At 46.9% G+C, this 17,122-nt stretch overlaps 1 protein-coding gene across 4 annotated transcripts in view; it reads left to right on the top strand.

Annotated features, from left to right (window-relative positions):
- SHC2 (SHC adaptor protein 2) overlaps positions 1-5,305 on the top strand; it is a 35,419-nt gene extending 30,114 nt beyond the window's left edge. For 2 of the 4 annotated variants that reach the window (XM_082206370.1, XM_082206369.1), the window contains 3 exons: positions 1,822-2,138; positions 4,036-4,146; positions 4,934-5,305. In XM_082206370.1, the coding sequence (XP_082062496.1) occupies positions 1,822-2,138; positions 4,036-4,146; positions 4,934-5,194 (689 nt within the window). In that variant the 3' untranslated portion in view covers positions 5,195-5,305. Of the gene's footprint in view, positions 1-1,821; positions 2,139-4,035; positions 4,168-4,933 lie in introns of all 4 variants that reach the window. The other 2 variants (XM_082206371.1, XM_082206372.1) reach the window with 2 other exon arrangements.
- Positions 5,306-17,122: the final 11,817 nt, after the last annotated feature.

Here is a 17,122-nt window from a genome sequence, read left to right as displayed (position 1 = left end):
TTTGCGAACATTCTTTGGCAGCCAAACGCGACTTCCGCAGCTTCCGATTGGCCGCAGGAGCTTCCTGAAGCCAAGTGGAAGCCGCGCCTTGGTTTCCGAACGTTTTGGAAGTTGAACGGACTTCCGGAACGGACTGCGTTCAACTTCTGAGGTATGACTGTATTGTGAAAAATTTGAAGGGCTCCTGGCGCCATTCCCTCCCCGACTTTCTGCGCTCAACGTGGACAGGGCAGTTGTCGCATTTAGGCCAAGTGCCTGGATTCTGCACCGAGAAAAGCTTCACTCAAGCCAGTGGTTCTCAACCTGTAGGTCCCCAGATGTTGTTGGACTACAACTCCCATCATCCCTGAGCTCTGGCCTTGCTAGCTAGGAGTGATGGGAGTTGTAGTCCAACAAGATCTGGGGACCCGCAGGTTGAGAACTGCTGATCTAAGCAAATAACAATGTAGTGGGTCAGGCATATTGACCATGCCTTGCACAGCCATTTCGGAAAATAGACCATGACTCAGAGCTGGAGCATCTGTGTTTCACGCAGAAAGCCCGAGACTGAAACATGAACGGGATCTTCTTCTTTGGCGATCCCTCGTAGCCAAGTAAGATTGTCTTCCACAAACACGGTTTGAACGTGGAGAGACCTGGTCTGAACAAAGACATTGGATTCTTATCTCATTATACATGACTAAGCCATTTCTCACCTTCTCACCCCTTGCCTTTTCCTGTAAGACCTATTGCAGTCGTTAAGAGTCGTCAACAGGCTCATCTCAGCTATCTGCCAATCTCCCATTCCCACCACCCTTCTGAGTAATACCCCTCCCCACCTTCTCACTATATAGAAGGATCTGGCAACTTCTGTTTCAGTGTATCTGAATAAGTGTGCATGCACACGAAAGCTCATACCAAGAACTAACTTAGTTGGTCTTTAAGGTGCTACTGGAAGGAATTTTTTTATTTTTATTTATTTTGACGGTTTTAACAGTGAGTCCGTAAGTGACTGCAGAGGCCAATTCTGGATCCACACGTCCTTCCACAGTGGGGATGTAGGTTTCCAGATGGGAGTTGATCATGGTGAGGGTTTTCCAAGCCTGCCTTCCTCTTAGCACATTTCTCCCTTGCGTCCTGAGTTCGAGTGTCTTCAAAGCCCACAACACCTTTGGTAAAGGTTCTCCATCTGGAGCACTCACAGGCCAGTGTTTCCCAGTTGTCGGTGTTTATACTACATTTTTAAAGATTTGCCTTGAGAAAGTCTTTAAACCTCTTTTGTTGACCGCCAGCATTACGCCTTCCATTTTAAAGTTCGGAATAGAGTAGTTGCTTTGGAAGACGACAATCAGGCATCCGCACAACATGACCAGTCCAACGAAGTTGATGTTGAAGAATCATCGCTTTGACACTCGGGATCTTTGCTTCTTCCAGGGCACTGGCATTAGTTCGCCTGTCTTCTCAAGTGATGTGTCAAATACTTCGGAGACACCATTGATGGAATCAGAACTCAGGCAGTGCCAGATCAATGTGCCGATGGTCTGACTCAGTTTTAGGCGGCTTTCTATGCTCCTAAGGACAATGACCATAAGCCCACTCCAGATCTGACAGCAACAGCAAAGAGTCTGAGATGGCAGGTGTGGCTTCAGGACCACGGACAGCTCTAAGGCAGAGATGTGGGCATTCTAGGACCAGGATGGGGTGTGGAAGCGAGTCTGCTAGCTCATTGCTCCACCCACTTTCTCCTCTGCCCCCTCCATCCACCGCTGAAAAGTGGCCCCCTGGAGGCGAATGTGGCCCTTGACTTCCTGTCCTTGATTGAGTTCTTTTGGTTCCCCCCAGGGCCGTTTGAGGATGCTCTGAAGCTTCACGAATCCATGTCAGCTTGCGGCGCGGGTGTCGGCAGCGGCAGCCCCCCAATTGAGGACCAGTGGCCCAGCCCACCCACCCGGAAGGCCCCCATCGCCCCCACGGAGGAGCAACTGAAGCAGGAACCCTGGTACCGCGGGAAGCTGAGCCGGAGGGACGCGGAGAAGCTACTGCAGGTGGATGGGGATTTCCTGGTCAGGGACAGCGTCACTAACCCGGGACAATACGTCCTGACCGGGATGCAAAGTGGGCAGCCCAAACACTTGCTCCTGGTGGACCCGGAAGGCGTGGTAAGCAGCCGAACCTCAATGAGGCTGGGTTTGCAGTGATGTGTGGCTGGACACTGAGGGCCCCAGTGGTCTCAGTGGGTCTCCTCTGAGTCTGTCGTGCCCTGTGCAGACGGGAGGGAAAAGGCACTTTGCACGCGCCTAGCGATACTTTTTAAAAATGTATTTTATTTAAGTTATTTGTATACCACCCTTCATATACAGTGGTGCCCCGCAAGACGAATGCCTCGCAAGACGGAAAACTCGCTAGACGAAAGAGTTTTCCCTTTTGGAGGTGCTTCGCAAAACGAATTTCCTATGGGCTTGCTTCACAAGACGACAATGTCTTGCGAGTTCCTGCTGGTTTTTTCCCTCCCCCCCTTTTCTAAGCCGCTAAGCCGCTTATCAGCTGATCCGATCAGCAGATAAGCTGCTAAAAGCCACTAAAAGCCGCTAATAGCGCTAATAGCGCTAATCCGCTAATCCGCTAATCCGTCAATGGGCTTGCTTCGCAAGACGAAAAAACCGCTAGACGAAGAGAATCACAGAACGGATTCTTTTCGTCTTGCGAGGCACCACTGTGTGTACGAAAGCATATATATATATATATATATATATATATATCCCGGGGCAGTTCACAATAAGAACACAACCATGCTGTTTAGATAATACTGAACATATACACAACCCAAAATCGGTTTTCAAATTCACCATGACACCAGTACCCACCCAGAAAGCAGAATTTTGTAACATGGTCAAATTTCGGTGCTTAAAATAGAGCTTCCTTTGCTCTCAGATTAAATAAAAAGAAGTACATTTTATTCAAAATACCTAATAACATGAAAAAGGAGCCCCAAAGACCACGTACGTTCTGCATAGAAATTTTCTGTATTTTAAGGCAACTTTTGTTTGGACGAAGACTTTTAGTATTTCATATCTGTATTGAATTTCCTAAGCATTCTGTATTTTATTGTCATAAATTGCTGCTTCTGCCTGTCTGGAGCGATCTATAAATATAGGGGTGCACGCAGCGTAGCTCTTACACAGAGTAGACCCATTGAAGCGAATGAACACAGCGAACTTAGATTCATTAATTTCCATGGTCTGCTCCGAGTAGGACTTACCTCATTTCTTTCTTAAAATCTATACACAAAGGTGGTTTACCAAAAAAGATTATTAACCTTTCAAACTTTAATAACATCTGCCGGGGGGTGGGCAGAGAGGATAAAACAATAAGATTACCAGGAAGAAAAATTAACAACAGGAATTTATAACTTATAAAATAAAAAGGTAAAGGGACCCCTGACCGTTAGGTCCAGTCGTGGCCGACTCTGGGGTTGCGGCGCTTATCTCGCTTTACTGGCCGAGGGAGCCGGCGTACAGCTTCCGGGTCATGTGGCCAGCAGGACTAAGCCGCTTCTGGCAAACCAGAGCAGCGCACGGAAACGCCGTTTACCTTCCCGCAGGAGCGGTACCTATTTATCTACTTGCACTTTGACGTGCTTTCGAACTGCTAGGTTGGCAGGAGCAGGGACTGAGCAACGGGAGCTCACGCCATCATGGGGAGGGATTCGAACCGCCGACCTTCCGATCGGCAAGTCCTAGGCTCTGTGGTTTAACCCACAGCACCACCCACGTCCCAAAGTCAAAATAGCAATAGGCTAAAAACAGATTCAAGCTCACATAAACTTTCGAAACATTTGGATGCATAACGGACTGGACCAAACTGGTGACCTGTTCCTTTAAGGAAGGGCGTGGCCACAGGTGGGAGGGGACTGTGCCGGGTGTTGGGTGTGGCTAAAGGAGCAGGGGGCGGAGCCTCAGGCCTGATTCCACCAATGCTTGCAAGATCTACGTGCTTGCGCTGTTTCTCCCATGGGCAAAGATTAAACCTCTTGCTCTCCTCACCTGTTTGCTTCAGGTGAGGACAAAGGATGCCTTGTTTGAGAACATCAGCCACCTGATAAACTACCACCTGCAGAACGAACAGCCCATAGTCGCCGCCGAAAGCGAGCTCCACCTGCGGCAGGCGGTAAGGTGGAAACAATGACGGGTAAGTACACAATCTCTGCTCTGGTGGCATGATGTTGGTGCATCGTTGCATCGGTGGCTTGTGGAACTGACTGCCACTAGATGGGAGGGGATGCGCCATGAGCAGCGATGACTTCAAATAATGCTCAAATTAAACAAGGTTGCGCAACTCCATATAGAAGAGGCTTAGGTAAAGGTAAAAGGACCCCTGGCCATTAGGTCCAGTCGTGGCCGACTCTGGGGTTGCGGCGCTCATCTCGCTTTATTGGCTGAGGGAGCCGGTGTACAGCTTAACCCACAGCGCCACCCGCGTCCCAGAAGAGGCTTACGTATAATTGAAATTGAAATATTGAATTACTTTATTGTCACTTGTACAACTTTTTTACTTTCGTTTTTAATTTTTGGGCCACTGCCTGTTCTTTTCCAAGGATTTCACGCCACGGCCCATAAACCACCCCATTTCCCACTCCTCCATCTTCTTGGCAACGTGTCCCTCAGAAGGACGGCTTGTCAGGTTACCTGTCAGTGCGCTGCTCTGGTTCGCCAGAAGCGGCTTAGTCCTGCTGGCCACATGACCCGGAAGCTGTACGCCGGCTCCCTCTGCCAATAAAGCGAGATGAGCGCTGCAACCCCAGAGTTGGCCACGACTGGACCTAATGGTCAGGGGTCCCTTTACCTTTAAGGAAAATATCTTATTTTAAAAAGGGGCAGGAAGGAAGAAGCCAGAGATATGTGGAATAGTGCAGAAATCCCTGTTGCTCCCCTTACTGAAATGTCTTTTCCATTAGGAATCTGGCCCTCTGCGCAGAAGCTGTCCCAGCCTTCCTGCCAGCCAAATCTGGGACTGGAATTCTTGCTTTGCAGAAGCAGCAATCTATTGGCGGAGGAGAGACATCGAGAGATCTGGAGTCAGAAATCCTGGATTCTGCCTGACTCGCCACCTTCCCGATTTGCTCTGCTCCAGCACCAGTCGCTCCCACTTTTTAAAATTCTTTTTAAAGTCCAGCCATCTCCTTCTCCCACTCCAGATATGGGGTGGAACGCTTTAAATCAGTCCAGGTGGCCCACACGGCAAGGAGGCCTGTGCCCAGCTTTCTAGCAAATCAGCTCAGAGTTGCTGAGGTTTCTCAGTTTTATTAAAAATGGGTTAGGGTTGGGGCAGGGAGCTGGGGGGCAGGAGGGAAGCTAAGCTAAGTCTCACTTTCTAGATGAAAACGGAGATTCCCGATTGGAATGAGAGGCAGCCAAGATATTCTGGGGGGCTGTATAGCTCTGCCTGGCTTTGGAATCAACAACAGGCTTTTAAAATATATATATATAGGACAATCCAGTTTCAAATCCAGTGAATGGATCTTCTTTCCTTTTTTAAAAATTTATTTATTTAATTTAAATTCATCATTAATACACATATACAAGCATACAAACATACATTTCATTCAATCCTTAAAAATGTTCAAACATACTTACACTCAGTCCCACAGATAATTCCTTTCCCCATCACCATCCACCAACCCTTCACCCCACCTTTGTCTTTGACTTCCAATCTACTCAATTACAATTTCTTTCCCCTTCTATTACTTTCTTTCACACACACCTTTACCCTAATTTCATACTTCTTTTTCTATGACACATTGGTTTCCATCTTATTTGATATTTCAGTATTTGAAACGGAACTTGTTTATTCTAATAGGAGTTCTGATTTTTCGATACGATTGGGATCTTCTTTCCAAACAGCCTGCGACAGAGGCAGTCGAGGAACAACTGTGTGGTTCTCTAACCTCCTTTTCTGCAAAGTGTCTTCCTTTCTCTGAATTCTGGGGGTTTCTGGAGTCGCTGGAAGGGAAGGGAGAAGGGAGCAAATGATCTGGAACTGACACTGCCTGGTTTCCTCCCCCCCCCCTACAGACATTGGTGCTCCTTTCAGTTAATGGGAGTTTGGAAGGCTCCAACACCACGTATTTTATCTAAAAATTATCTCTTAGGACTGGCAGCTTTCGGGTCATGGTGGCTGAAAATTCCCCTCTTGTGCCACCAGGGGGTGCTGTGAGGCTAGGGCAGCATTTCAAAGTTGCTTCTCTTTTTCCAGTGCAAACAAACAAACCTGCCTTCTCTAGGCATGCCCCACTTGCTTCTCTCTGATCTATCACATTGCTGCCTGGATTTTTTATTTAAAAAAGAAACTCGTTTTGCCCATTCCCTCCTCAGGCGAATGTCTTCAGAACTCTTAGCACATATATGAATAAATATGGCCTATTCTATCGCACAGTTATCCACGGAAGCATTTGAAGTCCAGAAAGAACTGGCTGTTTTGAATATGTTTCTAATTAAACACGGAAATGCTTAACATTGCTCTTAAGTCTCTTTGTTTCCTCGTTTGTTTGATGGCTGTTGTTTTTCCTGCTCAAAAAAATAAAAATAAAAAGTTTTGATGTACGCATCATTTAGACATTAACGCTTGATCTTCTGAATGTGACAGAAAAATCGAAACTCCTTTCTCGAAGACTTCTTTCAAGTATAGTGGCGCCTTGGTTCTCAAACGCCTTGGTACTCAAACAACTTGGAACCCAAACACTGCAAACCCAGAAGCAAGTGTTCCTGTTTGCGAACCTTTTTCGGAAGCCGAACATGCTCAGTTTTGAGTGTTACGCTTCCGATTTGAGTGCCACACTTCCATTTTGAATGTTACGCAGAGGTCTGTTCGTTTCTGCTATTTATTTTGCGTTTTTGTGGCTCTTTTGTTTTGTTTTTGTGGCTGTGTGGGAACCCAGCCCAGCTACTGATGGACGGATTGTGCGACTGCAGCACATTGTTTATTGCTTTCATTTTATGGATCAACGGTCTCGTTTGACAGTAAAACCTATGTTAAATGGCTGTTTTAGGGGTTGTTTTTAAAAGTTTGGAACGGATTAATCCGTTTTGCATTACTTTCTATGGGAAAGCGCGCCTTGGTTTTGGAACGCTTTGGTTTTGGAACGGATTAAGTTTGAGAACCAAAGCACCACTGTATTACTAAAGTTGGGTGCCTCTCCGCTCAGCAGTGGCAAGAATCCAGGGACAGAAGGACAGATCCTGAAGCTGAGGTTCCAAGACTTTGGCCACCTCAGGAGAAGAGAAGACTCCCTGGAAAAGACCCTGATGTTGGGAAAGATGGAGGGCCCAAGGAGAAGGGGACGACAGAGGACGAGACGGTGGGACAGTGCTCTTGAAGCTACCAGCATGAGTTTGACCAAACTGCGGGAGGCAGTGGAAGACAGGAGTGCCTGGCGTGCTCTGGTCCAGGGGGTCACGAAGAGGCGGACACGACTAAACAACTAAACAACAACAACAAGTCCCTAGTCTCGCAGGTCTTGATCTCACACTCTAACCATTGCACCATGCTGGCTGACATTTTTTTATAAGGCATTCCAGCTAGATTCGGTACCGCACTGATCATCGACACTGGCGAATTCCTGGCCGCTTTGCCACAAAGGTGCGTTCGTAGCTTTCTGAGACGCCCACTTCTCTCTTTCAGCGTTCTTTTGTGCTGTTTGGCTTCTGCCAAGATAATTGCATCGTCCTCTGGAGTGGACGCTTCTGAAGGCTGCCTGAGACAGTCTCCTTGCCGGTCAGAGCCTTGGAATAACCTTCAGCCAATTACGGCGCTGGGCACTTGGCTGTTGCGGCCTCATCCTGGCTCCCAGATCTGCTGCGGACACAGATCTTAGAGGGCTGTCTCTTTTTTGACTGCTACTCTCTTCCCACCCACCCCTCTGCCGCACTTTGCAGGGTTTTAATTGCCTAAGGTTTTTTCCTTTTCTTCCGCCTTCTCAAGAGGTCTCTGCTGAAATAAAACAAAGATCAAATTGGTTTGGGAAAGAGGGAATCCAGCTATGAGCAGATGGCGGAGGGGAGAAGTTTATGTGTGCTTTTTCAAGATTGTTCCTCTCCTCGTCCGTCCCCCCCTCATTTTTCCACATCTTGCTTAGAAGTGTGTCAACACGAATCCTTCGAACTACCCAGAGATTTTCTTTTCAACGCCGGAGGCAATAATTCAGTATTGCAGTTTTCTCGGTTCTTCTCTGATTTGATTTGCTGCAATCTCGTTCCCTCTCTCTTCCCTCGCAACCTGCGGCCTTTTCTGGGGAGCTGATGGAATCCCACCCCCTCAATTTACATAAATTTGCTATTATTATTATTAAGCTTTTTCTCTTCTGTGTGGAGGAGAGAGCAGAGACTGTCAACAGGAGGGAAGGGGGAAGGATGGCCGGCAGTGGGGTACTGTTAATATTATTATTCATTCAACTTATGTTGTTGTTGTTTAGTCGTTTAGTCATGTCCGACTCTTCGTGACCCCCTGGACCAGAGCACGCCAGGCACTCCTGTCTTCCACTGCCTCCCGCAGTTTGGTCAAATTCATGCTGGTAGCTTCGAGAACACTGTCCCACCATCTCGTCCTCTGCTGTCCCCTTCTCCTTGCGCCCTCCATCTTTCCCAGCATCAGGGTCTTTTCCAGGGAGTCTTCTCTTCTCATGAGGTGGCCAAAGTCTTGGAGCCTCGGCTTCAGGATCTGTCCTTCCAGTGAGCACTCAGGGCTGATTTCTTTCAGAATGGAGAGGTTTGATCTTCTTGCAGTCCATGGGACTCTCAAGAATCTCCTCCAGCACCAGAATTCAAAAGCATCCATTCTTCAGCGATCAGCCTTCTTTATGGCCCAGCTCTCACTTCCATACATTACTACTGGGAAAACCAGAGCTTTTACTATACGGACCTTATACACCTTATACATTCAACTTATACGCCACCCTATACCTGGAGGTCTCAGGACAGTTCAAGACCACAACAGATAAAACCAAACCAAAAGCAATAATCCCCCAAACCCCCGCCAAAATAGCCACATTTTAAAGGGGATGTCAATAAGATCAACCAAAGGCCTGGTTAAAAAGGAACGTTTTTGCCTGGTGCCTAAAGGTGTATAATGAAGGCACCAGGCAAACTTCCCTGGGGAGAGCATTCCACCGACGGGGAGCCACTGCAGAGAAGGCCCCGTTCTCATGTTGCCACCCTCCAGACCTCTCGAGGAGAGGCGGAAGACAAAGAAGGGTCTCAGAAGATGCAGAACATAGGTGTGACCCCGGCATCTGGTGTTATAAGAATTTAAGGTCTCAAAATATACAAATTAAATGTTCATAACTTGACAAGTTTATATACTTTCGTATATACATACGAAAGTATATAAACCACTTGTCTGCAAATAGTACAGTGGTACCTCGGGTTACAGACGCTTCAGGTTACAGACTCCACAAACCCAGAAATAGTACCTCGGGTTAAGAACTTTGCTTCAGGATGAGAACAGAAATCGTGCAGCGGCAGCGGGAGGCCCCATTAGCTAAAGTGGTGCTTCAGGTTAAGAACAGTTTTAGTTTAAGAACGGAGCTCTGGAACGAATGAAGTACTTAACCCGAGGTACCACTGTACAGGAGAGCAATCCTGAAACCATTTTGACTCTCCCCAATTGACCTCAAATGTTTCTCTGCAAGGAGGAAGGAAATGGGAAAAGCCTTGTCATTGTCTTTTGCTTACCTGCCTTTAGGGCATCTCAGTGTATGAAAAGGGGGGGAGCCTGTGACCTGGATTCAGGAATTAATGTATTTACCATCACAAAAGAATGGCCCAGCTGCCTAAATAAAGCAATCACAGGCCATTGTCATTTTTCTGTTGTAGACCGATTCTTCTGTGATGTGTGTACGGTGTTTTGCAGTGTGGTCTTGAGCTACAGAGTGGGCAGTTTCAAAAGCCTATATAAGAGCTTGCACACCAATGTTCTGGGTTCATCCTCCCTCCTGCGTGTGGTGAGTGGGGACCCTGTTGCAACAGTTGAATAGAGATCAGGCTTACTAGCTGCTTTGCTTCTCAATCTTCTTCTTCTCCTTCTCCTTCTCCTCCTCCTACTTCTTCTTCTTCTTCTTCTCCTTCTCCTTCTTCATCTCCTCCTCCTCCTCCTCCTCCTCCTCCTTCTTCCTCCTCCTCCTCCTCCTCCTCTTCTTCTTCCTCCTCCTCCTCTTCTTCTTCTTCCTCTTCCTCCTCCTCCTCTTCTTCTTCTTCCTCCTCCTCCTCTTCTTCTTCTTTGATGATCCCTCGTAGCTGAGTAAGATTGTCTTCCATAAACACGGTTTTAACATTACCAAACTTAAAACCATGGAGAGACCTGGTCTGAACAGAGACATTGGATTCTTATCTCATTATACATGACTAAGCCATTTCTCACCTTCTCACCCCTTGCCTTTTCCTGTAAGACCTATTGCAGTCGTTAAGAGTCGTCAACAGGCTCATCTCAGCTATCTGCCAATCTCCCATTCCCACCACCCTTCTGAGTAATACCCCTCCCCACCTTCTCACTATATAGAAGGATCTGGCAACTTCTGTTTCAGTGTATCTGAAGAAGGGTGCATGCACACGAAAGCTCAAACCAAGAACTAACTTAGTTGGTCTTTAAGGTGCTACTGGAAGGAATTTTTTTTATTTTGATGGTTTTAACAATGAGTCCATAAGAGACGATAGAGGCCAATTCAAGTGACCATAGAGGCCAAATCCACACATCCTTCCACAGTGGGGACATTGGTTTCCAGGCAGGAGTTGATCACTGTGTGGATTTGCCAAGCGTACCTTCCTCTTAGCACATTTCTCCCTTGCGTCCTGAGTTCGAGTGTCTTCAAAGCCCATGACACCTTTGGTAAAGGCTGTTCTCCACCTGGAGCGCTCGCAGTCCAGTGTTTCCACTGGTTGCCCTCTGTTATTTTCTCCTACCAGTAGGGAACCCACTTAAAGACTCTACAGTGGTACCTCAGGTTACATACGCTTCAGGTTACAGACTCCGCTAACCCAGAAATAGTGCTTCAGGTTAAGAACTTTGCTTCAGGTTGAGAACAGAAATCGTGCTCCGGCGGCGTGGCAGCAGCAGGAGGCCCCATTAGCTAAAGTGGTGCTTCAGGTTGAGAACAGTTTCAGGTTAAGAACGGACCTCCGGAACGAATTAAGTACTTAACGCGAGGTACCACTGTATAAGGGCTCTGGAATATCCCATAAGGGAAAAGGAACGGGTTTTTTCCTACATCATCTGGCTATATAGCAAGTTTCTCAGCCACGAGCAACAGGTGAGCCATAAGCTATTTATTAGATGAATCCGGAGCAGCCGGGAAATAGTAGGAAAATAAAGCTATCTTAGGATCTGGTGAGGCAGATTGTTTGGTGACTTACCCGTTGAAAGACTTTGCCCCAGAAAGGGAGACAGCTTAAAAAAACAACAAACCCTCTCTCTCATAATCTGAGTACCCAAGAGAGTCAAAGCTGAATGCTGGGAGACAGACAAAAGGCACGATTTGCTCACACAGTGCATACTGAAAATTATGGGATTCCCTTGCAAAAGAGGTGACAGTGCTCTGGACAGCTTTGAAACAGGATCAGGCAAGCTTGCAGAGGGAAAGGCTATCCATAAGCTACCGTATTTTTCACTCTATAAGACGCACCAGACCATAAGACGCACCTAGTTTTTGGAGGAGGAAAGCAAGAAAAAAAATATTCTGAATCTCAGAAGCCAGAACAGCAAGAGGGATCGCTGCACAGTGAAAGCAGGGACCGAGCAATGGGAGCTCGCCCCGTCATTGCGGGGGTTCGAACCGCCAACCTTCTGATCGGCAAGCCCTAGGCTCAGTGGTTTAACCCACAGCGCCACCATCCATCTGCTGGTGGGAAACCCAGCGATGGGAAATTTCTGTGGTCCTTCACTAGATGCCTTCAGCACGTGCTTGTTTTGCACCTGATTGAAGTGCAGAGTGTTTGAGGACTGGGACATTCGCAGGGAGAGCAAAAGGCTTGTTTGCAAAGCTATCGCACCACCAACCTTCCTGTATGCTTGTGAAACGTGGATCACTTATAAACGCCACCTCCAACTCCTCGAAAGATTCCATCAATGGTGATGGCGCGGCTACAGCAGCAGCAGCACCTAGGACCCATGAGCATATAGGAAGAAGCCACTATCACATCTAGTCCAGCGCCTTTTTTGCAAAGGGGTCACTCAGCTGCCCCTCAGGGATTAGGAGAAGAGCTTGCAGGATCAGACCGCGGACCCATGTCTCGACCCAGAACTGCCCACTCACATACAGAACCGGAAAGCCGTCAACAAAGCAACCCCGCGGGTCCTGGGATCTCCGAGTCTTTCCCCCCCGTTTGGCGTCATGCCTTTATTTATTACCAGGAAGCGATTTCCAGCGCAGCGGTTTAAGACCGGGCTGCTTTTCATCTCGCCTTTGTTCCTTGCACAATGGCAAAGCGAAGAGAGAGAGAGAGAGAGAGAAGTTGCCAGATAAATAGAAAATAGGAAGCATAAATCAAAGTCCGGGACCTGTTCTTGTTCGGCGCTCACCTTTACCTGGGGGCGGTGGGACGGTGTCGCAGGATATTAAAATGAGAACGATCAAAAGGCGCTGGAGTCCCCCCCCCCCGCTCTCCAAGGAAATGCTTGCTGCTTTGCAATTGAATGGGGGAAAGAGGGGAGGGGAGAAGACTAAGGGGGATAAGAGACAAGATGGAATCGTGGAATTGCGGCGTTGAAAGGGAGTCGAAGTGTCATCTAGTCCAACCCCCTGCGAGGACTGAGGTCTGCAAAAAGGAGCAGCCTGTGTCCCAAGGGCAGGATTTGACACCTAATAAAACTTCTGAAATGCCCCATGGCTGAAATGCTTGTGGGTTTTCTGAAGTGCTGTCAGGAGAACAGGTTCCCAGCTTGATAACACAGTAAGCGTAGATCATTAAAAAGGAGGATTTCTTGCAAAAACGGAGAGCTCCAGGCGCCTCCGGCATCACGACTCAAGATGACCCATCTGAAGACTCCTTCCAGCGTTGACAGAAGATCTTGAACTTACGACCCTTACGTCTCTTGTTTTGCTTCCTGTCTAGCAGCCCTCCCATTCATCGACTCTTCGGACTTAGTGGATCCACTCCGACCTCTTCCTTTTCGGAGAGGTTGTCTCTGAGTTTGTTTGCACCTGTTTGTGCTTCCGGTGAGCTTTGGCTGTGTTCAAGCCTGCTCTCAGCGACTGCCTTATCAGCTTGCCCATCAAGGTAGGAAGAGCCGAAGTCTGCAGCTGCCTGCTCTCTCCTGCCTGACTAATGTCAAAACCTCTCTGTTCCTGGCTGCTTTCTGCAGCGAGCTGCAAACCTTCACTTGGAGCTGGCTCATTCGTGACGAGTGCTGAATTACAAGGTGCTGTTTCGAAAGTGGGAACTGACAGAGAGGCAGTGTGGTGCAGTGGTCAGAGTGCTGCAATGGGACCTGGGAGAAGCAACCGGGGTCCTCCATCCATCCCCACTCGGCTAGGAAGCTCACTCAGTGTGGCCAGCCACTCAGTCTCAGCCTTACCTACCTTGAAAGGTTTTTGTGGGAATCAAACGGACCATGGATGCCAGCTTGAGCTGTCAGTGCAATAATAATAATAAAAGAATGAAAATGAAAATATGTAAATAAGCATTGCGTAAGGGACACGGGTGGCGCTGTGAGTTAAACCACAGAGCCCTAGGACTTGCCGATCAGAAGGTCGTGGTTCGAATCCCCGCAACGACGGGGTGAGCTCCCATTGCTCAGTCCCAGCTCCTGCCAACCTAGCAGTTCAAAAGCACGTCAAAGTGCAAGTAGATAAATAGGTACCGCTCTGGCGGGAAGGTAAATGGCGTTTCCGTGCACTGCTCTGGTTCGCCAGAAGCGGCTTAGTCCTGCTGGCCACATGACCCGGAAGCTGTACACTGGCTCCCTCGGCCAAGGAGCTTAAAGGAAGCCCCTGCTGAGATTCTCCAAGCCATTGGGCTGTAGTGGTTAGAGCATGGGTAGGCAAACTAAGGCCCGGGGGCCAGATCCAGCCCAATCACCTTCTAAATCCGGCCCACGGATGGTCCAGAAATCAGTGTGTTTTTACATGAGTAGAACGTGTGCTTTTATTTAAAATGTATCTCTGGGTTATTTGTGGGGCGTAGGAATTTGTTCATTATTTCTTTTCAAAATATAGTCTGGCCCCCCCAAGGTCTGAGGGACAGTGGACCGGCCCCCTGCTGAAAAAGTTTGCTGACCCCTGGGTTAAAGGTAAAGGTAAAGGGACCCCTGACCATTAGGTCCAGTCGCGGCCGACTCTGGAGTTGCGGCGCTCATCTCGCTTTATTTGCCGAGGGAGCCGGCGTACAGCTTCTGGGTCATGTGGCCAGCAGGACTAAGCCGCTTCTGGCGAACCAGAGCAGTGCACGGAAACGCCATTTACCTTCCAGCCAGAGTGGTACCTATTGATCTACTTGCACTCTGAGGTGCTTTCGAACTGCTAGGTTGGCAGGAGCTGGGACTGAGCAACGGGAGCTCACCCCGTCATTGCAGGGATTCAAACCACCGACCTTCTGATCGGCAAGTCCTAGGCTCTGTGGTTTAACCCAAAGCACCAGAATATGAGCTGGGAGATTAGATTTTGAACCCCCACTTGGCCGTGAAACTCACGATGGACGGTGCTCTAACACACCTCGCTGGGTTGTTGTAACGATAACAGGAGGAGGTTGGGGTGAACTGTGTATGTTATGCCACATTCATTAGAGGAACGAAATGGGAAAGCAATAAAATAAATGTGGGCGAACAGTACAGGCTTTCTTCCTCCTCCCGTGCCCTCTGCCAGCCCCTGCAGGGCATCGGTTGCTTGCCAGCTGTTGCAGTTGGGCAAGGCTGGACTTTTGCCCAGGCCTTGTGTTTATCCAAAAGGGAACCTGTTTGTTTTCCTCCTGCTCCTGGAGTCGATGCAAACACTCTTTCCTTTTGTTACCTGGCTGCTCCCACCTCGCCTCAGTTACCGTACTGTCTGCAAAAGGGAGTCTTGCAAGACTCTGCCCAAAAAAGAAAGAAAGAAAGAAAGAAAAGCCTGTTATGAAAGAGGTGAAATTGGAATCAAACTTTGCTGGGCACAGAAGGATCGCCTGGAAAGAGAAGGGGACACAGAGGTCCTAGAAGAGATGAGATGCTTTGATCTACGTGTTTTTTTCGCTCTATAAGACTCACTTTTTCCCTCCTAAAAAGTAAGGGGGAATGTGTGTGCGTCTTATGGAGCGAGTGTTAGAAAAAAATGTTGGAAAGAAACTATTTGGCTTTAGTAGAAATGCTGAAAGGAATTATGTATAAATAAGTTTTAAGTTTTAAGCTTTAGGGCTTTTTATGGTAAGATAAGGTTAAAATAAATTAAGGTGATTTAATGACAGAATATAGTGAAAGATGGAAAGGATTTGCTGAGATAATTAATAACTAGAATACAAAAAAGGGAGGTGTGAGGAGGTCGATGAAACAAGTTAACGAAAGATAAAGATTTGGGAATACTGGATTTGTTTTTAAATTTCTTGTTTGTTTTTGTTTTTGGTTTGGATGTATTGTGTGTTTCTTTTCTTTTCTTTTCTTTTCTTTTCTTTTCTTTTCTTTCCCTTCCTTTTATTGACTTGGATTGTTTAATTCCTTTTCTTGTCTATCTTTTTTCCTTTTCCTTTTTTTCCTCTGTAATTTTAAATTCTCAATAATTTTTTTTTTAAAAAAAGACTTTAGACATTGCCCCAACCCCTTAGTCAAAGACCACCCAAATCACATCATATGTACATCACAGGAACAGGGGGTCTGCCACAGAATTCTGAGAGTGTGGCTTCTCTCCTGTCTGCCAAGATAACTGATAATGTTTTGCTGATTGCATTACCTGGGCAGTCTGGCTATTCTTTTGAGATGGTAAATCTTGAATCCAGGTCACAGGACATCCCCTCTACATACACAATATATGTTCAGAAGACAGGATTTGTAAGTGAAAGAACTATTGGGAAAGCTGCCTGCAGGATATTTCCTTCTGTAGAGGAAATAAATTTAGAATAATCAGGAGAGCTATTTGGGATTGTTCTGTGGGCTAAAATAACGTGCAGCTTTTTCAGGGAATATTTCCTAAATTTTGAAGGGCGAAGGATTGCGGTTTTCTGTGGAGCGTGTGTTTGCTGTGTGTGCCCTAAAATTTTGCTTATCTTGCTTATCCAGTCTCATCCAGTCCCTGATCCATACCAAACAAGCAGATTCATAATACAATTTAAGGTCTGGGAGGGCAAACCTGCCTCTATCTTTTACATCTGTAAGTATTTTATGTTTTATCCTTGGCCTTTTGCCCCCCTCCCCCCCCGGTAAATCTTGAAATCTCTTTCTGCCATTTTTTAAAGCATTCATCTTTCAGGATGACTGGTATTGATTGAAAAAGAAATAGCATTTTTGGCAACACATTCATTTTAATCGCCAATATTTTTCCTAACATTGAGAGATTCATTCTGCTCCATATTTCTAAATTTCTTTTTACCTCAGGCCAATTTTTTTCATAGTTATTTTTAAATAGGTTTATATTTCTTGATGTTAACCAAATCCCTAAATATTTAACCTTTTTATGGGCTTCAATCTCAATGTTTTGTTCTGATTCGGTTCTTTCTTCTGGCCATAATAATACTACTACTAATTTATTATTTATACCCAGCCCATCTGGCTCAGCTTCCCCAGTCACTCTGGGCAGCTTCCAAAAAAATATTAAAATACCATTGATGAGAAAAGGACACTCTTCTGGTGTTCTTATAAATCCAGCCAGCTACTGTTGTCCCTTTTCTTTCAGTCCAAATGCCCTTGCAGGGGCGTCATGACGACTGAGGCAGAGGAATAATAATAATAATAATAATAATAATAATAATAATAATAATAATTTATTATTTATACCCCGCCCATGTGGCTGAGTTTCCCCAGCCACTCTGGGCGGCTCCCAATCAAGTGTTAAAAACAGTACAGCGTTAAATATTAAAAACTTCCCTGAACAGGGCTGCCTTCAGATGTCTTTTAAAGATAGGATAGCTGCTTATTTCCTTCACATCTGGTGGGAGGGCGTTCCACAGGGCGGGTGCCACCACCGAGAAGACCCTCTGTC

Source organism: Podarcis vaucheri, assembly GCF_965113315.1.
Source record: "Podarcis vaucheri genome assembly, chromosome: 18".
NCBI lineage: Eukaryota > Metazoa > Chordata > Lepidosauria > Squamata > Lacertidae > Podarcis > Podarcis vaucheri.
The sequence above is the reverse complement of the archived record's forward strand: the minus strand, read 5'-3'. Positions and strand labels throughout refer to the sequence as shown.